The sequence below is a fragment of the Zophobas morio genome, unplaced genomic scaffold (genome assembly GCF_036711695.1).
Source record: "Zophobas morio isolate AGI-343-1 ecotype UQ-CSIRO unplaced genomic scaffold, CSIRO_AGI_Zmor_V1 ptg000023l, whole genome shotgun sequence".
NCBI lineage: Eukaryota > Metazoa > Arthropoda > Insecta > Coleoptera > Tenebrionidae > Zophobas > Zophobas morio.
The window spans coordinates 14,721,104-14,748,265 of record NW_026972128.1 but is presented as its reverse complement, the minus strand read 5'-3'; the positions used below and the strand labels follow the sequence as shown (position 1 = coordinate 14,748,265).

General features: G+C 32.0%; 2 protein-coding genes across 8 annotated transcripts in view; one reads left to right on the top strand and one right to left on the bottom strand.

The window, feature by feature from the left end:
• The window catches only part of LOC135134288 (dynein intermediate chain 2, ciliary), a 92,126-nt gene that overhangs the window by 19,528 nt on the left and 45,436 nt on the right, over nucleotides 1-27,162 (top strand). The window lies entirely within an intron of this gene.
• Ih (I[[h]] channel) overlaps nucleotides 1-27,162 on the bottom strand; it is a 196,989-nt gene that overhangs the window by 145,635 nt on the left and 24,192 nt on the right. For 6 of the 7 annotated variants that reach the window (XM_064062914.1, XM_064062915.1, XM_064062917.1 and 3 more), the window contains exon 2: nucleotides 18,460-18,522. The exons of the other annotated variant lie outside the window; for it this stretch is intronic. In XM_064062914.1, the coding sequence (XP_063918984.1) occupies nucleotides 18,460-18,522 (63 nt within the window). The remainder of the gene's footprint in view (nucleotides 1-18,459; nucleotides 18,523-27,162) is intronic. 7 annotated transcript variants of the gene reach the window in all.

The window sequence follows — 27,162 nt, the reverse complement described above, 5'->3', positions numbered from 1 at the left end:
TCTTTTTTTATGTAATTGCAGTTTTCCGTTAATAAACCATTATTATTATTAACTCTGGTTTTTTAAAGCTGACGAATTCGTAAGATTAGCGTCGGAAATAACGACGAGGTCGTTTTTCTTTTCAAAATCTGCTCTGTAATTTTCTTTATCAAAATTGTAACCAACTGTTACGAAATACAGATTTTGAGAATTCAAGAAAAACAGCTAAGAGCAGATGTTACAAAAAACGTCCCAAGCCAAAAACACTGCAGGTTGTTTCGTGAGATAAAAATACCCACTCAAAATCTTTAAAAAAGCGAAAAGTTGGCCTTCGTTTTTTACCAAATAATTATTGTATTATCTATAACTTTCCTTATATGGTTTCAGATTAAAAAAATCTAAAACATTTAATTAAAAAAAATGAGAAAATATTTTAGTATCACGGCTATTTGACACTAAAACTTTTTTATTAAAGTAAATGTCAAACAAAAATGTTAAAGCTAATTACAATGTTATTGGCTGTGGCTTGGACAAATAGTTTGTGTTACTTCAAATGTAGATGGTCTTAGAATGGACCTTTGAAGCACACTTTTTAATAGCAGTTAACTTTTCGGTGCCAAGAATTTAATGCTTGTTTTAATCAATTGTGTTCAAAATAACTGAGGGCAACCCTCGTATACTAAATAGCTCAAGCTTGTCAAGAAATTGTTTCTGAGGAATCCTTACTTTTAACTTTAAATTTGGTGTAATTTATCAGAAATTAAATTATTTAAAAAGTCTTAGGAAAATATAAAATTTTTGTGATTTGGTGCTAACATTTTTTTGTATTGTGCAATGGAATAATTTGTGTATGCTTATAGGTATGGGTTAAATTCTGCTTACACCATGCTTTAGAACTGCTCCTTTTAGTGACTCCAGTAAGGTCGTTTTTATATGAAAGTATCTTTGTGTGATTTCATATTAAGTATATCGAGAAATTCTATTTACTACATTGTTTATAAAATATATAAAACCTAAAGCCACCAGTGAGTTACCTTCTCTTGAGACTAGAGTGTGCATATTTCACCACAATCTATCAAATATGGGTAATAAATTAAATAAAGTTATTTCTGGTATAATCATGAAGTATAAAGCCAAGTTTTATGTTCCGATAACCATTAGCCGGGCCTATATACGATTATGGTGCACCTGTCTTTGTATAAAGCAAGCTCTTTTCAAAGATTTTAAAAATTCTGCCTACTCTGTCAAAAATTTTATCATTAGATCAGTCCTTACCTAACAAGCCATTTATTTTATGCACAGTTTGCGTAATATGAAATGCATTGCAGACAAAGTTCCACAAAAGTGCCTTTATCACCATCATCCTTACATTTAGTTTTGAGCTGGTAGTAATCCACAGGTCTACTTTCTTTACCCAGGAGATTCGACCCGCTTCTGGGCAAGCTTCCAAACAGCTGTTAGAACTTTTATGTCTGACAATTTTTGGCGAGTCGAAATTATGTTTCTGTTCCATGCCGATATGAATTCGTGTTTTGAAAGCCCCGCACCAAATTACAACAGGTCGTTAAAAAGAGCGGATGTCTCGAATTAAACACGCAGCTGTTTGCGAAGTCAATAGCGCTATCTAGCGTCGGCAGTTCAATTCAGAAGAAGATTGCGTCGGCGTCTGTACCTCTTGCAAGTTAGATTATCGCACCTCGCTCCGGGCTATAACACCTACATACCTACATACACTTTATATCGTAAATTTTACAATGAGTTGCGGTTAACACGCGGGAGTAGTTGGGGAAATACCTCCGTAAAATAACAGTAAAATACCAGCTTAAGTCAGGAGGCGGATTCATGTAATTTCCCGCAGAGGTGGATTATCGGAAAAGACAACACAGTTTCTACGCTTGCGAGACTGCGATTTTCTGTTTAACTTACAAAATTCGGGTGATGACAATAACTCTGTTTTATATTTGAGTAAATAATAAAACCTCATCTAAACGTGACCAGAAGAAATACAGGCGTCGTGCGGACTTTACTCTAGAGAATTACCGGTTTTTTCTTGTGCTCGGGAGACCTGCCTAAAGGCTCAGTTACACATTGCTAACATGCACAAAATTTGAGTAAATACAACATTAACATTTAATCTCGACAACGCAAATTCTTTATTTATATTACAACTAAAATTCATACATACTATCTGTAATATGTTAAATGGAACATTTTCGTCGCAGCTTTTTCTAGCTCTGTTTGTCATAAACTTTTTACGATAATGTTTTTGTTTTTTAACTTATCGATTGATATTTCACATTATGTAAATGTGTTCGTTAATGATAATTACCAAGCGTAGTATTTCTTATTTAAACAAAATAGGGTATTGTCACAGCACCAATAAAACACTGTTCTGAAAACTTCTGATGTACTTAGACGAACTCACAAATTTCAGTATATATGTATTTTTTATGCCTCCAAAAATTTTGTAAATTATGTTTTTAATCAAATCGAAACTTAGATGTGCATATTACATCAAAATCTAAACTTTTTCTTACCTTCGAGAGAAGTAAATATCTAATACTATGTATAAACTATAATTTGTAATGTATTTCTGTCGTCCTTTGCCGCAGTGTAAATAGTTGATTTAATTGACAGATACAGAGACTAGAATTTAAAAAAACAAAAAAATGTTCTATTTAAAAAACGAAGTTGTCTGTTATATTTCAAAAACAGGACATTCTGTATAGTTGAAAATAATTTTAGTGTATGCTACTCAAACAGCCGTACAACTTAGTCCCTAACTTTTTTTTAAATTTTCATTAATTATGGAGATATCGAGGAATGCGCTTAGTGAGTCATCATGTATAAGAAAGAATAATAGCCCACGTATACTCAAGAAATATGATTTAACTTATGATTTATTTTTTAGATTTTACATTTTTTTTTATTTCAAAAAATTAACGAAAAACACAGGTCTATTAGCGTCACTATTGAATACTATTAAATTGTATTGGAATTTTTATTAAATTAATTAATTTTCCAACTAACGTTGGGCGATAAAACATGAAATTAACCATTCGCCAGATGGAGCCTATTACAATACCATCTGGTGCTTGCGTAGTAAAAATTCTTTTAACGTTTTACTACAAACATTTTAAACCCAATAAATAACTTCATTAGATGCGGGTAATAATTAGTGAACAAAAAAGCTTTCTACAGTCCCTCTAAAAAACATCATTTACGTCTAAGTGACAAGTTTTATATTTTTTGTTTGAACAAATTTTTCATCTCATTAAGTTCAAAAAAGATCTGCTTCCGGCGATAATGCTTAAAAAATGTTGCGATGACTGTGAGTAGTTTCTCGTTTAGATAACGCAAATTGATTTATTCATAGCAGAAGGGTCAGAGCTTGATTACGAAGAGTAATGGCACAGATAATTGTTATTTCGGAACCAGGGAAGCACGTCTTTTAACTAGAGCGAAAGTGTGTAATGAAATACACAGGAGTGGTGAATTTGATTTTGTGGATTTTTTATGGCTGTTCTTTACATGAATATGTGTTAATTTAACAATTAAGAATACTTAATTACAGAGTACTTAACGTGTATGACTGCAATAGCTTTATTTACGAAATGAAAATGTTAATCCTTTGTGAGTACTTAAAATGGAAACTTGAAAATTATGCAAATGGCTGCATATCAGGAAAAATTATCATAGAACTTACCCGCATACACTAAATCAACTGGATTTATTGTTATTTTTAAATACTGCGAGCATTTTGTTAAAACAACAATAGGATGGCTTTTCAAAGGCGCTCGACAAAGAAGCTTACAACACAAAACTGAACCGACTGTGGCTTTTCAGGAATTAATAGCTTTTGTAATTGCATTAAACCTGGCAGTTTCAAAAACCCTACAAACCATCATTCCAACAACCTATCTCTCTTTATTTTCCAAATCAAACTTGTTCATCTCATGTATGACAAAGGTAATTACTGAATCAAAGGAATCTCTAACTACACTTTAATGCCTTGTTGTATTAGTCTAATTGCCATTACGACAACTCCAACTTCCAACTTTTTTTCTTACTAATCTCTGAAAACTGTGCCAACTTTATCCCGGCGCATCCACCATTTTAATGCGACTCTTGAGAAAAGGTTATACGGAAAACCCATTAAGTAAATTTCACACCTGATGCAATTTTATTGCCACTAAATAGAGTATTAGTATTACCACAGGTGTTCTGCATAAAAGTAAACGAATACTAAAACGGAGTTGCATTATCTGAGATAAAACAAAAAATCCAGACTATAATAATACGAGTCACTTCTTGCTGATATTTGTACAATTTTTTGTGCAGGTTCTTATTTTCTGTTTATCAATATCTATACAGATATTAGCGCTAAGAAGGAAATTTTAGTAACCTATTGTGACTCTTTTTCATTTAATTTATTTTAAACCCAGCAGTAAATGTCAATAAAAAAATGTTAGGCGTTTCAACACTTTTTACCAATAATAGTCTCACGCTTTGGTCAAACAAAAAGAGATGGCATTATGTGAGCGCAATAAATACAAGGTCTATACGTGCTGAGAGTGGAAAAGTAACACAAATTAATATTAATAAAAAACGAACTCGTTAATTTTACCCGGATTAACTTTACAAAATTTTACTTAATTTAGATGGATGATCACATGAAAACATTAATTTAAGTGGCAGGTGAAAACTTTCTCCAACCTTGGGTATTAAAAGAACAAAATCAAACTTCAACAGAGGTCTCATAATATAGTACAGGTCAACTTGGAGTGACTGAAGTTACATATTTAGATTCTTCTACAAAAATTACTCCAAATTTTTTGTGAATTTTGTGAATACAGCTTAAACCACATTAGTTCAAAAGACCAAAAAATCACATTTTAAAGAATGTGTTTTTAATCTTGTTGGTGTTAATTTTAAAATCAACTAACAGTCCAAGAGATTACCATTTTTAGAGTACAAAACATAGATTTCAAAAAATATGATTTGTTAGCAATGTTTTTGAATGGTGATTACAATTTATACTTATAAAAGTATAACAAGATTCTTTTCGGAAATTTACTTGAAGTAACTTCTACAAAATAGATGTCTGCTATTTAAAAATTGCTCGTGGAACAGAAAAACATTGACACTACAAGTGAAAAATTTCAAAAAATAAATTTCTATTTCTTGAATGTGACATTCTAGGCAGATTAATTGTGGTAAACCGTAACGTTAACAATGCAAAATATTTAAATTATTGTTTAATAATGTCCTTATTATATTTTGAAAACTTTTACGAATGAAATCTGTTAGTACTCTGAGAAGTGTCGCATGTGGTATGGGACAATATTACCAACAAATCTCTCCTATAAAATTCTATGATTTTCTAGAAAATTTTCTTAGGATGTAACAAAACTACTCCGTTGTTTCTTCGCAATTTTAAAATAATTTGTTCACCTTTGGTGCCACATTACTTTTGTAAAAATATTGTTATAACGACAAGGTAAGTCTTATCGATCTGAGCGATGACATTTTAGCCATTCTGTCGTTGCTTAACGAGGGAAGATTTGTTATAAAATTGATGTTAATGAGAAAATCGCTAAAAGTACGATTACCGTAATCCAGCAAAGACTTAGTGAATATTTACGGGTTATCAAGTAAACCTGTTGAAGTTTTTCGAAAGAAAATCTTTATTAATGATAAAGCAATTTGTTAATTCGAACATCAAAAACAACATAAAACAAATCGCCGTCTGAAGGGTGCATGCATGTCAGGACGTGTTTTTCTACAAAAATTTCCAGATAAAGATCTATCTATTTATCTTTTAGCTCTTCTAGTTTTTAACCATAAAGTAAAAAAATTACACTAACGAGAAATGTAAAAAAGTGAAATATAAAATTATAATATGTATATGTATACAAAACCTCAGAAAGCTGCAATAAATAGTAAATCGGTGATATTATTAAAAAATATAAGCGTTATAATAAAAATTACATGTTATAACAAGAAAGTTTATTAAAGCTACCACAATAACCTTTATGACTTGTGTGATCAATCGGATAGAAAGGAGTCCGAAACTTACATACTACAACAATAAAAACTTATTTACGTTAGCCGTTTTTCCTTTGGACAGTTCGGAGTGGCTATATTAGCTCACGGTAAAGCAGAGCTAGCATAACAACTCCATTACATTAACCTCTAAAACCTTCCAGACGTGTACTTAACGTTACAAAAATAAAACCCATACTATCATTCGTTCAAAAACCCCATAAATCAAATAAAGCCCTAATTAAATGACAATTTGCGTGATAGTTCAACACTTAAAAGATAAAAAATATCAGACTTCGTAGACTTAAATGTAAATTGTGTTTTTTTGTTAATTCATTGCTGTAGTGGCCATTTAAGTATGATTTTATGCTAATTTTTTCGACGATTCAGTTGATATTCGAGGCTATTTACCAACGGCAAATTGTATCAAGATACGTATATATTTAAGAACAGCTATAGATCTCACATACTTGGAAGTTTCGGTGGCAGCGATAGCTCTGCGGACTCGACGTTAACGTATGTATATTCTATATAACACTGGCCTCACGTTCGAATTCCAGTTGAGGCAATACACCTTGACCGTTTGTGTGTTTGTGTCTGTCCCACATATTTGGATGGTGGTGGGTGTGTAAATATGTCTTTGACTTCTGACATTGCCTTTGTATCGATGATAATCTCGTTTATATAAGGTTCAAAGATCTATCAACACTGCTGCATAGTCCTAGCCAATAAGCTACAAAAGAAAGAAGTTAGCAAGCACTAGTTAAATAGTCTGCTACAATCGTTTTTATGTTTACCATTCACGTCGTTGGTGGCATCTGAATGTTTACAAATGTTTAAAATGTATTCCCGTTAGAACCCAAAAATGGTTTAAATATCAAAGTTCAGTTTCAAATTAACAACCCGCAAATTTCAATTGTCTAGTTGAAAAAATATTCGGTAAAAGTGTCAACAACAGAATTATTGATTTAAAGGTTTCAAAAGGGAGAGCTAGGGGAGATATAAACTGTTATAATCCACTTGTAACGAAACCTATAACTGTTACTATCAAGATTACAACATTTCCAGTTATCAGAAGATTATTACAACAAATTCAAAGAGAAATGGATCTCTCTTCGGTACTTCAAACTAAAAAAAAAAAAATAGACCCTGTTTAAAGCATTTTCCTTTTACGTAAAATGAGACGGTGTTCAGCAACAATGATTATTTCTTTGTATACAATTCCACCTTTTCTATATCAAAAGACGATTGAGAAAAAAAATGGAATAGAATGAAGTGTGTAAAAAAACGTCACTTTGTCAAATTGTGAAGTCCTTCTGTGGAGCAATAAAATCCTTTATTTGGCTTTGATATCGTAAAACCAGTATCGTCGCTGCTAAAATTTGGCAAACGTTTACCATTTAATATCTACGTAACAAAATAGGTTAGATTTTTTGTGGACTCCGCGTTATGAAGTAGAGTGTATTTGATCGAGAAAGCAACAAAACCTGTATCAACCCTTAAATATCGCCGGCTAACAATAAGAATAGACAAGAGCCGGTTCGAAGTTAGGGTGCTGATCTGCGGGGGAGCGGTGGCAGATATTTAGTCTGTTGGGCGCGTACGACGGCCTCCTGGGGTATTGATCGGCCTTCTCGCCGCGACATACTTCTTTTGTTGGCAACACCTACAGCGATCCCAGATGTTATCCCTCTGTATCGTGGGTGGTGATCTGATCACCCCGGCTTGACGAAGGCAAATTATTTCCTAGACATTCATGACAACACTCAATGGTGTTCGCGCAAGATGGGTCGTGCCAGATTTTAATGAAGTAAACAATCCATTGTTTCGATGGCCCAGATAAGAGCAAGCAATTTATCAAGTGGTAGCCTTGAATTATTTTTGCTTCTTAACAGATTAATCAACGAACGTTACCCTCCACTTACATACATTTCTCGGAAAGTATTTGTGTGGGGCGCTCGGTAATCGGCCTTGACCTTCCAGGGATAGCCAAGGGAAGTATTTTATAGGGCCATTTGAAAATTATATCTACATCTATGTCTTCTTGACCCGTGTAAGACGAGCATGCAAATTTTTCACTTTCCTAGATTTGTGGCCTCTTTATCTGTGATCTATCTCTGTTGGCGGTTTTATTGGACAGATAATACTTAATGAATGTGTTTTTTGAAAGTTTATTTTATATTGAATCATTGATAAACGTAGCTTTTAATTAAGAGTCAATATTATCTGCGGGGATGATTTAAAACAAGTGAATGAATCATTTAAAAATTCCACCTCAACGACTACTACATCGTAAGCAGCAAATATGCTGTTTAAAGGGGAAATTAAAGCGTAAAATTGGTTTTGTTCTCAATATAAAATAACGGAATCTTCCTAAAAACATCCTATGGCACAATGTAACTAAAAATTGCCGATGAATTACATACATTTAATAATTTTTACATAAAACAAATTTAAAAAAATATTCTTCGATCATTTAAATTATTTGTACAGCTCAGGGGAACTTTTAACATCTTTGGGAAAGTAATCTGACATAAATTTAATATCTCTGTCTGCACTGATTCAATTCCATCCATATACATTTGTAGCGTGAAAAGCAGATTATACGTGCGTATTCCATAGTGGATCGAACAAAAAGATATAAAATATTTAAAATACTACAGTTTCCCGATACCTTCTAATACAATCCACTATTTTATTGGCTTTAGCAACTACGAGTATATGATCATACTGGAAAACAAAAAAATAATGTACGGTGCGTTTTGACAACTTTATCTGTGGGAAAATTACTCGAAAATGACAGTATTAACTTGATGTATTTACTCATCGGTATTTAAAACCACCAACTAGAAAATAGAAAGGTACCCATTATAGATCCCTACGGGTAGCTTGAAGATAGTACATGTTATCTAAAAATAAGTATTTAATTTGATATTTGGGTTCTGTCATCTAGGTAAGTATTAATCCAATTAAAAAGTTGGTAAAGATTAAAAAGGGCTGAGGCACTTGGTACTCAAGTCGTCAAACTCAACCAAGCTCATACAAAGGAGGTAACCACGTTGTTGTAGCACATACCAGTATGAGTATGTTAAATTTTAAATAGTACTTTCCAAAAATTATTTAACCTGTGCGCGTTTATTAGATCAAAATTTCATATTTACCCTTCCAGAACCAATCATTAAATTTTTATGTTTTTTATGAGTTAAACAAAATGTTGATTTTGCTAAATCGTATCTGGTTGAAGAGTGCCTCAAAAAGAAATCTGTAGTTATTTTCACAAAATATTTTCAAAATATGATTTTAATATGCAAAACTGTAAACACTAATCAGCATTTTTTTTTAATCAACTAAATATGCCTCTTCATATGCACCCTGGGCAAATTGTTAACGCACAGGTAGTAGTCCATTTGAGATTTCTCAATTAAGATTTTGGTTTTCATTGCAAATCATGAAGTTGCAAAATAATTTGTCATGCTGCTCTTTGAAAAACTACAACTTCCATTTCATGCCGTTTTTGTAAAAAGGAAAGATGCTTATGAATAATTTTCATACATGTATTTACATTTACATATATCTGTTTTTAAAAACAAGGTTACGTCATTGGCATTAAGCAAAGTAGTAAGTTGCAAGTTAATAATAAGATTTCTCAAAACATGCTCTAGTTAGTATCAGCTATAGTTTTTTAAGAAATTTTCTAAGTTTCGGGCATTTCATCCAAATGTGTCATGCATAAAATTTTTCAGTAAGATCTAATAAGACAATAAAATAAAAGAGACCTGGTTTTGTCGTCTGTTAGCCTAACTAAATACGTATTTATGTTATGAAAAAGATCAACTCATATTAAGATCACTTCTTTCTTTCAACATTTTAGGCTCGCAAACACTGTATAAAGCTCAAGACAGTTATTATAACCAAGTGTTACATTTCCAAAGAGGACAATTTGCAGGTTTTAATTACATGGTATAAATAAACAGATATAACCATTTTGACGGATGTTTAACTTCATGTTCAGCTATGATTTACAGTTTCGTCCCTTTCACAAATTGGATAAAGTTATCTAAAAACTTTTCCGAGTACATCTCTATTGTAATTAACGTTACCATGTCAAATTAAATTTAAAAAAATTGTTTATCCTACGAAAAATTACTGAATAAACTTTCATTAAAAAAAAGTTCTCTAACAAGCATGGAGAACTTTTATATTCAGGGAACAGGCGAATTCTTAACAATTTTAGAAAAAAATTAATCAGTCTGTTAATGCCAAATAACTACGAAGTTTTTTTTACAATGGCGAACTTCCATCTTTAAATATTAAGAGGTGGTGAATTTGTAAATACGGTGTAACTTCCATATATAGGAGATTATTGAGACAACCTGCACTTGTTACATTTAAATATCCAATCCTGTTTGTAATTTTAGCAAAAGCCATTTAATGGAAGGTGGTAGAAGGTATGTACCGAAAAAAAATTATGCAGGGCTCTGAAGAGTAAGTTTCGAAGTTCAGTTCTCACTCGGAAGGTGTATCAATGAATTTAATTTCCTTGTAAGGTTGCACGTAACTTGCTCTAAGGAAGCAACCGCTTTAGAGCCGCTAGCGCCTGCTAAACTCTCTGATAATCCTGTTTCCATCAAACTGACTACTCTAGTTTGACACGGGATTGCGCTCAATATGCTTATTTTACAGATTAGATGTTAAGATACTTTTCATGTAATGTGACTGCTGTCGGTGTTTTAATCTTTTTATGCAAAAATATAAAAAATTTCTTTAGCGTATTAAACTGAAAGTTAGTGCTTAGCTGAAATGTCTTGCTTACTGTAGAAGATATCAGATGTAATGAATGTAAATTCTACTGTAGTGTAAAGAGAGTACTAGATAAAAGTAACAATTCTTATGTTATAGCCGCTGCTTTTTATAATGTATGTTTATAATGTTTATAAGTTTTATAATGATGTAATGTATGAGGTTGATTTTTATTGTTTTCATTTTGCCCTTGTATATTGCTTTTGTAAAAAAAATATCTTTAGTTAGCTTACCTCACAGATGGCTAAAAAATGTACCATGCATTAATTTGCTAATTTTTTCCAAAAATAACAAGTGGCATTTTATAGAAATACCTAGAAAAGTATCGTTTTATTAGAAAAGATTAGACCTATAACATTTTTAACGCAATGGATACCGTAGTTGTCAATATGAAATTAAAATTGCCTTTTACATCAAATCGACGGTTCTGCTAATGGCTAAGTGAACCTGTGAAATAAAATTTGATAGATCTAAGATACGGAATTTCCATTTCCATTTATGTTAAACGTAAAATTGCTTTAAATTCATTTTTCTGTGTATGTTGCATATTTTACTAAACGTGAATTTGCTTATATCTTTGTTTATTAGTGATAAATTTTATTACAAACCGACAGTTATCCATTAACACGTTTCAAAATAATTCTACTTATTAATATAAAATAAAATGTTAGCAGAGCTTTCTTTAATGACAGATACTCATCTAATACTACTTTTACACAAGGTATAACCAAACTACAACACAATACACAAAATCTAATCTATAGGGTGACAATAATACTATCAATCCATACATTTTCAATAATTGAATACATTGTCATCAAAAAGGTATCCATGTTTCACTTCCAGCATGATTTATGGTTATGATTGAAGATCAGTTTCAGGTTTACGTTTATAGTGTGATAATTTTAACCACTACAGAACTTCGAATCAAATCGTTGTCATTCCAGACTACCAACTTATTATAAAAGATATATTTTGTAAAAATTACAGATATTTCCCAAAATATAGTCTTGACATTGTCACTTCACCTTATAAACTATCACTATTTCAAATCAAAATTTATGGTGCAAATTAGCTAAAACTTACCTAAGCGGAAGTATCTTAGTATACTATTAAGTTAAACTATATATGACAGAATAGACGTGAAGTGGAAAGGAAGTTATGAAAGATGGCGTAATATATATTAGCTTTAAAGACTGTTAGAAATCTAAAACATGAGAACACATGCAACTAAGTAAGAGACTGAGGAAGATTCTAAATAGATCAATCCTCTAACAACTTACTTAATGTGTAAAGGCGACGTTTCTGAAACAAATAATCATATTATCATTACTTTAATCTAATTATCTCAGTTGTTTAAATTAAGAAAACCATGAAAATGAAAACCTAAAAAAGATTCCTGTTGCCGTGGGCGAATCCTACCACTTTCCTCCTAAATAAGACTGACTTGAAAAGAAGTTGGATATTTTCCATACAAACCACCAGGCAATTTTTTCTGGCGGTGCTTATTAGATTTGTAAGTTATCCTTTGAACAAACTGCGTTCTCATTTTTATAAAGGCGTGAGGTCTTTTATTTGATCATAGTTATTTAAAAGAGATAAGGTAACATTTTCATCGCAACACGAACGATTGTAACTCCATATACCAAATGTACTGGTAATAATTAACAAACGTTTCTTGAGCAGGCAGAATTTTCGATTATGTGTTTATGTGTTTCTAAATAAATGAGACAGGCACCATGAGTAATGAATAGACTACAAGTAGAATCATCGATCTTTTCCGTCACAACCCCAGTAAAAATAGTGGGTCGTTATCTGTTCCCTTGAACTTTAGTCTGATTTACTATTTTAAGAACTCTCACACTTACAAATAACTCTAATTACCATCACACTGACCCGATCTACGTTAAAAATGCGACTCCTAAATACCTTTACACCACAATACAGTTTAGCACGCTTTATATAATGTGTTCAACAACAACGAGTTGACTCAATTTAATCGTGTTAGTTATCAAAGAGGTAATCGTTGTAGTCGTACAAAACCTCCAGTAAGCCGAATTAAGAGATTATAATGCAGAAATTTCCACAAACATTGGGCGAAATCTGGTTCTGATTTATGCATCATCATTGAAGTTTGCTTATCACGTAGTGCGCTTATTTTAGTAACGAAAAACAATAAAAAAGTGCCAGACTAGACAAAAAAAACCCGAAGCGTTTCATTAAAAGGATTAGCATGAAGGTGGTTTTAATTGTTCTGATGGTGCCAGTTTTGTTGGTGAAACACTTCAGCATTTTGTATCAAGTTTTATGTTCTCGGGGTGTTTGCTTTTGCTACCATCATTACCGGAGTAAACATTTTTCATTATTAAGATGACTTACACTTGTATCTAAAGCCTGTGTTTTTTCTCCGTAGTAACTGATTTATTATATAATCTTTCTGCGTGAATTTATAAATGTACTGTTTTAGATATTCCAGTTATATTTGTAGCCACTTAGACAATCCAACGTTTCGTCTTTTTATAATTTTGTTTTTATTAATTTCATTTATTCCATGGGTACATCTTTGCAATTTATTATTTACAAAGCTTTTATTTTTTGTTTATAATTTTTACCGAAAATTTAAATTGATATTAATACACCGACAACCACAGTGTTGAAGAACGTTTAAAAATCCTCATTTTAAAAACTGTAAAGCACACCATGATCTACTTTTAAAACCTTGGTATCAAAAAATACTTTTATTATTTCTGCAGAAACTGACTTACAAGTTACCACTCTATAAACTTTAATAGGCTATAAATATGAAAAAAGGAAATGAGTTTAGTTCGTAGACTCCTGAATAGTATCAACTACACGGAGGGTAACTTCTCGTTTTATACTGTCACATGTTCAATAAATCAATCATCTTTGAACGTTACGCCTTTTTCAGTTCTGATTGTAATTTAAACGTGTAAACCTAATCCATCCAATTACAAATGATTTTGGGTACTCATTAAAATAAAACACAAAATCATTCTAGAAAAACTAAAGCTGGTGCAAGTGGGATACAGTTTTCAGTATTTAATTTCACATTCTGTGACTGACAAAAACGTTTGGGTTAAATGTTTTAAAGTTTCCTTGGAATAAGTAGCTATACTTAAGGATGAGTTCTCAATCGATGATAGGCGCGTAATATAGGAAAGTGGAACAGACAGATCTTATCTATATAGGACAACCCCGCCAAACCAAATTATGCAAATTCGCGGGTCAAGGTTTCAGGATACCGTTTGACGTAATTGGGGGTGGATAAAAAGTGACTCTATACATTCTAAGTAGGGTTCTATATGAACTCGAAGATGGGAATACGAAAATTATAAAACAGCATTCATGAACTATAAACCGTTGGTCCCGATAGTAGTCTAGACATGAAGTTGATGATACTACGATATTGTAAAATAACGCAAGCTGATGACGTTACAAAAATTTATCTTTAGTTGTGCCCCTCAGTAAAAAGAAATTTTTTTATTGTCAGAGATTGGCAAATTGAAGAACGACTTAACCACGTGCAGTTGTTCTGTGGTCAGAAATGTCACTAACACTCCGTTTTTATTTCATAAGCTCAAAGTGTACATAACCGTCCTGCTACCGCAGCAAAAAAATTAAACGGTTAGCTGACCTAAATTTGTTCCATTAAATACGGCACTCATTTTACCTGCGGACCACATGGAGGCAAATTTAGCAGAAAACAGATTAACTCTGACGATTGTGGTAAGCCACACGGTTCCAAAAACGGCGTCCTTTTTTTATATGGTGCTATGTGTTGAATTTAATCAAGTTTGAGTTATCGTGGAGATATTGAAGAAAGTGTTTTAACCAAAACATGCGATTAAAACAAAAAAAGGTGATGTCAATAAAGAAAATAGCGATAAAATGCGAATGGAAGTGTTTACAAAAGCAATTAAGTAGATGAGTATTTCTAGAGCTAGTCTAACTACAAGAAAAATTGAAAAAATATTTGAATATCGATAACAATAATGCATAACTTTTGAATATTTATAAAAATTTAAAAGAAATAAACATGCGCATTGCGCATACCGTCTAACGCTCCTTCTCAATATCGATTCTTTCTTTTGCTACATCCTGGGTCCATCCACAAGTCCTTGCCTGCATCAATAGTATTCATTTAATATATAATATAAAATGCATTTGCAAATTTTAATGAAAAATGATTCAGTGTATCGAGACTAATGTCTTTCCCGTGCGACGAAATTCACTCGATCTTGCTATTTAGATTTTATTTCACGGCCTGATACAGGGTTTAGATTCCAATTTAAACCTCATGTTCCGTAAATGTAGGCGTACCAGACATTGAGAAAAACTAAACTGACATGGTGAATTGAGATCCTTCCTCGCAAGAGAAAGATTTGCTTTGATTTCTGACCCAAATGCGGGATTTATCAGGACGTTTGACGTTGTCCACTTTGATTTACCACATTTCTCTGTTAACTTTGTCTTGTGTATAAACTGAGACGTAACTGAAGAAAATAGCCAAGTAATCGTTTTAAGCTAATTGCTTTTCGCTATGAAAGCATAAAAACGTTAACAGCCGATTATTAGAGTACTTAATTTAATTTTTCTAATACGATGATCATATTTGTGATTATGATTCGGAAAATTAATAAATTTACGACCTATAAATTTTATATCACATAATAAAAGTCTAATAAATTACGCCACACATTATTTTTTTGACAGGCAAAATTGTAGAGAATTGAATTTTCTGCTTTAAATCAATAGCTAAACCCACACTGTACGTGTGGACTAAACGAGATTTAACATCCTGCTAGTCATTTGTCATGTTATAAATGTACAACAAAATTACCAAAACTAAAAATCAACTACTGGTGAAATCAGTCAATGAAGTGCTTGAACTAATGAGATAATTCAGCTGTTTTACTTTTCTATTTATTTATTTCTCTTATTTCTGTCTTTTTCAATGTTGATCATAGATATGTTTCCAAATTGTCAAAAGTTAATGACACCAAAAATAAACCTTCATTTCTGAACTTGTAAACAAAGATTAAAAATAACATAAATTTGAGTTACTAGAACGAGCTAATTTTTAATATTAAAGTTTACACTTCTGACCTTAAACGAATTGAAAAAATGCCTTAACAACCGCATAACAAATTCTTTTCTGTGTCTTTATTACATAGGCTGTCAGATAATTGTTTACAATATCATTTAAACATAAAAAATTACAATACTCACACCGAAATAAACACCTAAATGAACTCTTTAGAACAAAAATTAGTTCAATTTAAGTACATCCCTAAACGACAATTTTTTCAATAATAATCTGAAGTGTATAAATCACATATCATCCTAATAATTCGTTTTAGTACTAAAATTTTGTCGGATAAATAATTTTCACGTTCTGTATTATTTGGTTTACTATTATAAAATGTCAGACATCAAAATATGTATATGAATCAACGAAATTTATTTCTCACCTCAAATAAATTATTATCCATAGAAAGAGTTTGCATGGATTTCCAAAAAGCAATTGTAAAAGGATTTAGTTATCCTACGGATATAATTATGTCGATATGTTTAAAATAAGTATTATGCTTGGCAATGAATGTTGATTTTATAGAGACCACGCAATGTGAAATAAACATGAACTCATTCGATGCCGACGTTGTTTTTGATCCAGATACATTTATTACATAAAGGCAACTGAATTTCATAACATTTCCAGTTCTGAAATGGCTGTAGGATCATATTTATTTTGTCTTGTAGAGTGGAAAATTACTAAAATTATAGTTCCAAAACTAACAGACATGATTAAGGGCTATGGTTCGTCTTTGTGTTTGCGTTCACTTTGTAATAGGCTTGATCGTGTATATTAAATAGTTATTCCAACAAAATGTTGCCGTATAATGCATGTAAGCCATGGATTAAAATCCTAACTGATTCATTACGCCCCCTTCCTCAGATTTATATTTTTAGATAAAACACCAGGTTTTATTTGGAAAAAACTTTCATGTAATAACTTATGGAATTTTTTAAAAATATGAAGACGACTAAAATGTACTTCTACCTTTTTTCTAAGTGGTAAGAGAGGGAAATTCACTAATTTATTAGGAGTATTAGAACTTATTAACAACATGGAATTATCCTGTACACAAGAAAATATCTGAATCTTCTGATACAAGTTTTTTTTTACTATCTTAAACTTAACACTGTAATGACGCGCTGATCTAGTACTCATTGAACCTGATAGACCATAAGTAAACTTCAAAAAATAATTTTCTTTTATTTAATTATTTTGAATTATGTTTCAAACATTAAAACAGCATCAATTGGTGATTAACGCTGCCAAAAATTTTGTCGACTATTATTTAATAGTAGCATAAAATTTTTGCTCCCGAAGAACAACCGCCTGACAAATTATTCATAAATTACACAGTTTTGTTTTGAAAAGTCCTCGACCGAAAGTGTCCGAAACGGCTAAGTGTGATCATCTCAGATGAACGAACATTTCGTATCCTAAACAAAGTGTTAGGTAGAATGGAAACTCAGTCTAAATGATAAGTGCCACGTTTGCTAACAACTGATCAAAACGCACTCGAGAGCAAATTCCTTGAAACTGTATTGTTTGATTGAATATGTGATTAAATTTATTGAACCACTGTTGAAGCGTCAGCCCACTACAACACTCTAGAAACCAAATAACATTTAAAAGGGTCCATTCTTTCTCCTTAAAGAGGGCATATCCAGTTTTATTACAACGACAATTACAGCTAGATGTCCTAGAGAGATTGCTATAGCTTATACTAGTTTTTTTAACCCAAATGAACAACAATATTCGTGCACAACAACAAAGTTTCTCGAAGTAAAAAAAAAAAAAAAATAAAATAACAAGCAATCCTTGATAACTACGTAGGAGGTAAAACAGACTAAAATATCATCAAAATGCAAAAATGTTACAAGTCGAGACTTGGTGCCTGATAATATTCTATATTTATGCAAACTTTCATTTGCCTAAAATTAGTTGTTTCTACCCCCATAACCATTAAAAAGCTAAAAGCATTAATAATAATTATAATGAATTTTTGTTATTTTAACCATTTTAACTAGAATTTCCCCAAAAGTTATATAATAACACTATATAAGACTTTACTGGGTAAAGCTAGCAGTCAAAAATTGAGTATGAAAGATACGTAAGATTTGGAGGAAACGGCATTGCACAAGATATCCAATGTCCCAAAGGCACCTTAATTCCCGGCATCAATTTTAGTAATCCGCTCGTATTACCTCCACAATCAATCGTGGCCACTGATTGAGAATATCGTCAAAACTAATTAATAAATATTTAAACAAATAAATTACAATAAACACATAAAAGACAACAACAACAACAATAGCAACAACAACAACATGGAGCAAGCGGCAAAATGTAGTTAACTAAAAAAACAAATAAATAACATTCGGTATACGGTGAATGGAGCAAAAACCGATAAACGAGACTGAAATTTAAAGTGAAAAATGCCCTTATAATAAAACGTTATTACCGGAACTTCTTCCCTGTGGACTTTCAGTCTAGTTTATCTGAGGTTGTAGCGAAGAGCAACATTTAACATCGATCCATACCTCCATATGACCGACTGTTCTGCTGACCTAGCCTTTGTGATAAGCAAAGTTTTCTCTCCGTTTCTGTATAAATAAAAGACGAGAATTAATAAGAAAATCAAGGAAAAAGGAAAAGGCTAAGAAGTGCGTTTTAATTTGCACTAGAGTCAAGTCACATATTTAAGTAGCTATTAATAAATGCATGAGATGTTTTGCGTTCCTGTCGAGTTATGAATGGACCAGGCGGTTCAGCTGTCAACATCACTCTCAGCAAAAGGAGCTATTCCGCCACCGCTTTGGCCATTCATCCAGTAAAGATGACAAACGACCCGAGCAATTACACTACACGTAACATTTATATGATTCGAAGTCAGATTCAGGCGGTATGGATTAAGTGAGTGAAATTTTCTTGGACCAGTTCACTATACACAATGCTGAATGTATGTTGGACCTTTCCTCGGCCTAATGTAATTTAGTAGAAAACTACCACAGACTTTGTCACAAGATTGCTTCTATATGACCTAATAATCATGAATTACAGAGATATTTTTGGATTTGGGCGAGTTTTTGCAGCACTTGTTGCTTTCAGCAACTTGTTAGTGTTTACTGCATTTTTTAATATCATTTTTGAGCAACCCAAAACTGTTACAAGCACACAGGAAATTTTGTCTTTACTATTTGTTTTTTTTTTTAATTTGATGACTTCGACTTTATTTTAAAAGCAACAAAAACTTTTTGAAAAATACACTTTGACGAGCATATATCTACCTACATACTATTATATTGACTATATTTCAATGGAAAGTGGAGTGCTATCTTCTTTTATATAGGCTATTTACTTCCTAACATGACTGTACATCACTCATTAAAAAATTAGTTTAAAATTCTTTAGACAGAACTTCCCTCACACTTTCACTACACACCAGACAATATTTTTAAATAAATTTCTTGTTTTCAAAAAAGTAGGACGATCATACTCAGCTTCATGTACTGTTGTAAAATAAGTTAGGTATTAACATCAACTAAGTGTACCAACTTTTATTAAATGTCAGTATTAAACCTTCCCTCTGTAAAGCTCAAAAGATTTTTACTTATCTGATGGATCGTGAGCCGGATACTAAATTAAGCTTATGTCTTGTTGAAGAGCGCGTTAATACTGAATTTCAATAGATTTCTTTCATTTTATCAGATGGTTATATAATCACATTAATTTTATAAGGTTTTATGAACTGAGTCTACAATACTTAGATTAAGCTGATGCATGAACATAACCAAATTCAACAACCCTATTTGAAATGATATAAAAACTGATCATGCGCTTTAATATGCAACTGTTTAGAGTGAAATACTTGAAGAGGACGTAGCCATTATGTTGATGCATTTTTAACCGCAGGAAAGGATCAGAACTAGAATTGTCCAGAAGTTGTTGAAACTTCGAGCTTAACTCGTGAAAGTTGTCAACGACATTTCAATTTATAAAAAGTTAAAACCGTTACCGACAGGATGCTTGGAATCTCATTTCTCAAGTTATTTCAAGCAAACACATGATGGAGTTGCACCTGCAACTTGTGTCTAGGAAAACGAAAAGTTTCTATATCGCTCTCATTTCAAACAGACAAGTTTAACTTAAAAAACAATAAATAATATAAGTATTTGAAATAAACATCATTCTGGGTTCTTTCTAGCTACTTCAAACACTTTTTTCAATAATCAGTTCCAGTACAGAATAACAAATTGGTTTACAGTTATTCAGACAGAATTTTTCCCGCTCCTGAAGCATAATTTAATCTAATTTCTTACATAAACTATAAAATTTTGTCATATGACATTATCAACATTTTTGTAAGGAACCAACAGGTCAGTTGGGATAGGCATGACAACAACATTTTTGCATTTCCAGTATTTCCGAAAAATAAGTCGGTAGTTTTAATTAAATGAATAAAATAAATTGCGTTATTCATAAACAGTTTTAGAACACCGGTATGAACAAATTTAAAACTATGGATGCAATAATAAACTACAAGTGTAAAGACTAGATATTTTATACATATTTTGTAGGATTTAAGTAGCACAGTTAATTAATTATAATAGTATACGTTACAATTAAAAATATATAAATTAGTTAATGTACTAAATTAGGCTTCCTCTTCAAGCTAAAAACAATGGCGTTTACAGAATTTTAATATTTTTTTCTATTCTCAAAATACAAGCCGCGGATTTTTATCCTGGACACCTATATATTTTTACATACATTTATTTAATAAATTTTTAAAAAATTTTAAACTAATTTTTTACGGTATGGTAGGGTAAGGTTAAAAATAGTGATACAATACGATATAAATTCCGAGCGAAATTTATTTGGCAACATTTTTAAATGACGTCAACAAGTTTTTGGGGTGGATAATCTTCACAATAGTTGACATAGAAGTTGTATAGATTATTATTTGACTATTAAAATCGCGACAAGACATTTGTCGTCAGGCAGATAAATGACAGATGGACGGGAATAGAACACTGACATTTTCATATTCTGAGTAAAAGGTCAAGAAAACATTATACAAAACATTCCTCAGAGTCATCCTGTTAAAATACTCTCCTAGCTTACACTCGGAAAGATAAACTCTTGTACACTAAAATATCTCTACGATCAAGTTTTTCAAGCTTGTATAAAAATGTTTATCTACAACTGCTTTATAAAGGCCTTATTACACAACTCATTCGGCACTGTTTGAGTTGAGTAATAAACCTTCTTATTCCACTAGTGGTGTAATAGAAAGATTACACCACTAGTGGTGTAATGAAGGTCTCCACTTCTTAGTTGAATTTTATTAACATGTAAATTACAACAAATTACATTGATTAATTCTTAACTTATTTGTTATACACGTCGATAATACATTCCTTACGATTACTGATATTAATACCAGATGAAATGAAATTATTTGTATCTTTGTCCATAGTGCTTAGGTTTTGTTAACAAAATGTTTGTTACAGCTCCAGTATTTAAGATTTCTCTTCTAACAATGCTTGAATCTCGGTTGTAGCTACTGGCCGTAATTGTTCTGGCTCCAGGATCACCTCCAAGAATATCAGAAGCGGTCTTTTTCTTGTTTTCAATCGAAGTGTCGATATAACCTTCAGTACCTTCACATACAGCCCAAAGGATGCTGCATTTATAACTTTTCGACAAATCTTCAAAAAATGGCAACAGCACCTTCTATCTTGCTTCATGATTTATTTTCTTGGATGCACACCAGTCAGTGAACCGTTTTTCGTATTTAGTTTTTGATTTATCAGGGAACAATGAAGACACTAGGTTTGTAGCAGCTTCTTCTGTTTCGAAAGGCAAGCTTTCTGCTTCAGAATCACTCATTTCTCGATTGAACAACATTTTTTTTCTAAAATCTGACGCGTTGTTTACAACAAATTTGAGCGGTTGTCATAACACTGCAAAAATTCTCTTGATTCTTGATTTTTAATTAATAAAAAAATTTAATCGGCTTTTTTTCTTTTTCATTTTTGGGCAGTTGTAGATAAAGTTTTGTATTTCATACGTGGGCTAGAGCATATTACAGCAACTCGTGTGATTACAGATGACTCGGTCTAACGACCTCGTCTTCTGCAATCTTCACACTCGTAGTGCTGTAATAATGGCTCTATCCCACTAATAAGATAAATAACTATTCCCTTTTTGTAAAATTTCTGTCTGAAGTTAGTTAGAATTTTGTTTCACTTTTTATGCATACATTAGTTATTAAAACACGATAAACAATTTAGTCATTTTAGGTGAATAAACACCAACATGCACTCACTGAAAGCAGAAAGATTTTCTTTCTTATGTAGTTCAATAAAGCATTTCTACTTTGATCTAAAGAGTCTGAACAAACGCAAAAGGCGGTATAATTTGCTGGTCATTTACCCGATCTAATTCAGTTGATGGTGGCCCAGTACGTGGTCGGTCATTTAACATTACGTTATTTTTATGGGGGTAAGGATTCTGTTCATTCTGTTTGACTCGACTGTTTCGTACTGACCGAAATGTGGTTGCAAATTAGAACTTACTGAATTTTTTAAATTATGGTATCTTGTGCGTCAGTTTTACGTCAAACCCTTTTCCTTCCGGTTTGAGGGTTAACCTCTTCTATTCATTATGTAACTTGATTGACGCTGTTATGTTTCAATGACAAAATTCATGAAAGGGGCTTTCTCATTTAATGTAACGTGTCAGAACAAAATATTGTTTATCTGGACCCATATTTATTTTTTATCTACAGTGTTTATTTCTTTGTGTTTTGCTAAACTTCTAATGAATAATCATTTCTAATGGCCTTGTGCCCCGTTGATGTTTGTTTTACGAAACTAACTGGGTAGATAAGCATTAAGACAGATTTAGGTCACGAGGGCTGAACTTTTAAACTGATTAGACTGCTTTAAAGGTGTTACGTTAATTAACAAACTTCTTAAACTAAATCTCCAAAAATAGTGAGCAAGCGAAAATTCTTTAGTAATTCGCTAATAGGATGTCAACGTCCTAAAATGCATGATCTGAACTAAATCAAGAAAAGTTCTGAGATTTCGGTTTGTTAGTAACCAAAGCTGTTCTACAGTTTTGCTGCAATTAACTTCCTTCGTTTTATGTTTCACTACCATTTACTATAAAACTTTACTACAATAAAATCGGTCTAAATTTACTCAGATGGAACTTCCCTTGCCCTTGACGCCCAGCCAAGTCATTCGTCTTGGAACGAAGCGAACTTTTATGAATTCCTCAAAAGAAGACTGGCCATTGTTCATTTATGATCGGCAATTATTAGCTAGTGCCAAACTCCATTTATAGTAAGACTTTAAAATCAAGTTTTTAAAAGCTGAATAAATATCTACGTTATCTTGATTGATTAATGCTTTTTAACTATCAAAATAGTTTACAAAAATCAAGGGGTCATACTCGCCCAAAAAAAAGATGTTAACTGTTAAAAAATGAGTAGCGTAAATGATGGTTATCCTCCTGGGAAATTTGCATATGTTGTGGATTTATTTAACTTTCATTTATTCAATTTTCTAAAGCGAGTGAATTAATAATATGTAATACATTTTCTACAATCATTAAACCAAAGTTAACATCAAAAAATATCAGTGTGTGCTAAATAAAAACAGAGAATGCCAGAATGCGTACCCTGAAAATGTTTAAACATGGACACACAATCTTTTCACTCTCAACTCTAAACTTGTAACATAAAATTATTTTCATATCAAGAGCGATTTTCATAGTGTGTACAACATGTACTGGAGATGTACGATTTGGAGGCACATTATCATGCGTTGCGGAAACCCTATTAAACGACGCTCTATAAAAAACCAATAAAAGAGACTTTCTTGCCAAGCCAATTGTGATCATAAAATACATCTCCTCGAGGGTAATTCGGTTGAGATATAACCCATATCATGATAATGACGTAGTTACTAACAGCTAGATTGCACATTCTTCATCTCAATTATTGTATAGCGGCTAGGATATATTTTTTCGTTACAGGTTTATAACTTGTCACAAAATTGTTACACTCATGTTTAGTGTCACGCCGACTTCTAAGTGAATTAAATTTATTGAATAAATTACTATTTAGTTAGTATTGTTTGCGTTAATTTAATTGTTATAACAAAATATTTTATGATGAGTCACATCTGTTCATTTGTAACAGCATAGAATTATTCAAATTATTGATAATTATTGTTTTGTTATTTATAAATTACAAATTTGTCACTATTCGGGTTTTTTTTTTTGTAAACACATGCTTGCATTGCTAAAAAATTTCCACAAAATGGAAATAACTTGGCAACGTCGCATCGGAATTTCAAAAATAAACTACCGTTATAGAACCTAAGGAAACGCCAATGATATATCTTGTGATTTCAGTGAAAAATTGTTAGAAATGAGTACTTAGTAAGGGTTGTAGCTGATATCAGCACTATTAACTTATAAAAGCCATAATTTTATCGCATAATATGAAGAGTAAAGTGGTACTTTTGATCCAGATAAAGAAATAAATGAAATCAGGCTGTTGTCTTTACTGTACTTCAACTAATTTTGTTTTCCGAAGACATAACAGAAGAGTTTTTCTTTTTATTGTAATTTCTAATAAGCTCAAGCTCAATACAAAGTAATAATTAAAATAATTTGTAAACTGCGATGAGAGGCAAATATGGTTATTAAAACTCGAGTGTTAAGTCAAAGGTCCTAGATAATCACTTCATATTAAACTTATCCCAAACCAACCAGGGTAGAACTTGACCATTGACATTATGATGGTGCTACAAAGATCTTCGCATTTGGACGATAAATATGCAAATGTTTTTAATTATCTTTCTCATGAAGGTGTGATATTCGGGGAAAGTTATTCAAAATTGACCCTTTTTAAATGCTATTCTCATTTTATTAAAATTGTAATCAACAATGAATACGATAAATTAAGAATAAATTATTTTGTTAGCATACACTAATGCCGAAGATGATTAATGTGTAGGAATCGAAGCATCCAGTCGCATGTTTTAATTCAGGAAAATTCAGCCCCGTTTGTTCGTAGGGGTGCCCTTGAGGCCGATTATGTTGATGTCGGACCGAACCTTGTGCTTCCGAGTTCACAGATGATTGATGCGCTTGGTAGTAACTGATGACGTCAGGTCTGATCGATGTTTCTTAGCGATCAAGGACTTTTCGTGTAAGTAACGCCACCCCTCAATTTTTATTCCATCGAATAATTTAGAAATCTTTAGGGTTTCTAAAAGTGGCGTATGTACTATTGGTAATTTGTATGTTCATCCCTCACCAAAAATTTGGTGACGTCATCAGATGAGATAAAACGATAAAGCATCAAAGCTTACATTGAATCTAACGTGAAATATATCCAGTTGTCTCCTTTTTGCAAAATTAGTCGATTCTGCATGTTGAATGTGCGTCAAGACGTTTTGAACAACCCGAAATATAGCTCAGAGCTTTCTAATTGCAACAGAAACTTGGTTTTTAGCTAAAACTTGAAGGATTTCAGGGTATTTTCGAGCGCGTTGGATAGAGGAATCGCTAGAAATCACAAAAGAAAGCGTCAAGGTGCTGTAAATTTGTTTATGCTTCAGGGGCGAGGGGATTTCTGTCCGAATCGCTTTGGACCAGTTGTTACGTGACATTTTCTTTCTAAATCTTTGAACCCTCGACTTACTTACTAATATTTTCTCCTCTCACCTATGATGTGAATTCCTTTTTATGCAGTCTGCTGCATATTTTCTGTCTTATTGTTCTTTACATCCTTTGACAGTTCACTTCGATGCTTTTCCACAGTTGCTCACCCTTCAGTAAACTGAGATGTAGTGCTCACGGTTATCACTTCATATTTAATTTTTTGTAATTTTATAAATGATTTTTCATTGTCTTGCTGCCAACAATGCAAATGTTTTTCAAACGACAAAACTATAACAAAAAATGACAACGTAGTACCAAGCTTAGTGTTTTATTTTATCTGGTGAGTTTTATTTGATGAATTGTACAAGCCTTCCAAGTCTTGTAATAATTGTTATTATAAAGGCGTTATGTATCTGTTACATACATTGTACAGTCGGCTTTCAATGTGTTATCTTTCATTAATCCATTTAATTTCGCAATCCATCACATCCTTAGTTCCGACCCTGACGGATTAATAGAATTTCACTGTAATTGCAGCAACACTGCGCTATATGTTTCAAATCGTCGGATGCGTCAAGTTCTATTTAATAGGGACTATTTTCGATGGCAAAAAATCCGATGTTCAAATCATACAGGGTGCGAAAATCTGGGTTCCCGACGAAAGATCCAGTGCCAAATTTTCGTCTCTCAAACTAAACATATTTTTTTTATGTTCAACACAATCTGTATTTATTTCTCTAACATTTAATACAGATGGAAGTAGTAATAAACTCTTCTCTTAGTTCCTGGTTCATTTATATAACGATGTGATTTAATGACCAGTAGTTAATATTTAATCATATCTAATTAAAACTAGGAGGCAAATATAGAGTGGGTACCTGTTTAAAAATTTAACTCACAGATAATATTACACCAATTTTAATTTTTAGTTCATCATTAAAAAGGTAATGGTTATTGGCCATTAGCTCATACTCTAGGGACTAAAATAAAGAAAGTGGTTTTAAAGTTAAACGAGCTTTCAAATGAGGATTACCTAATATTTCAGCTACTAAATTTTTCTTATATATTTTTTTAAGTTAAGCAGTTGGTGGCTTACATTATTAAATGCAACGTGTGGTAAAAAAAGGCAAAATAACATTAACAAAGAAAAAATATCTTATGAATAAAATTAGGGAATAGTACTTTGGCAATGTTGGAATATGCAAACGATAAAAACAATCCGTATGCCATTTAGTCAAGATTTCTGTACAGGCGGAAAACTGATATTCTTTATACCTACTAATAAATGTAGAGCTGAGATATTAAACGCGAAACCCAGCATAAATAATTGTTATATACTCATGAACGTCAGACCTTTAGAGACATTAAAGTAAAATTACCCGGAACATTTCGATTTAAACTATGCTTAAATTTTGCAAAGCTTGTTTTTAGAAAGATAATCCACAAAAAAATAGTTGGCGCAATTGAACTACTTTTTTGTATGCTTTCATGTGTGAATGACGGGATTTTAATTAATGATCGAACTTAAATTTAATGGTAATTAACTGCAACGTGTG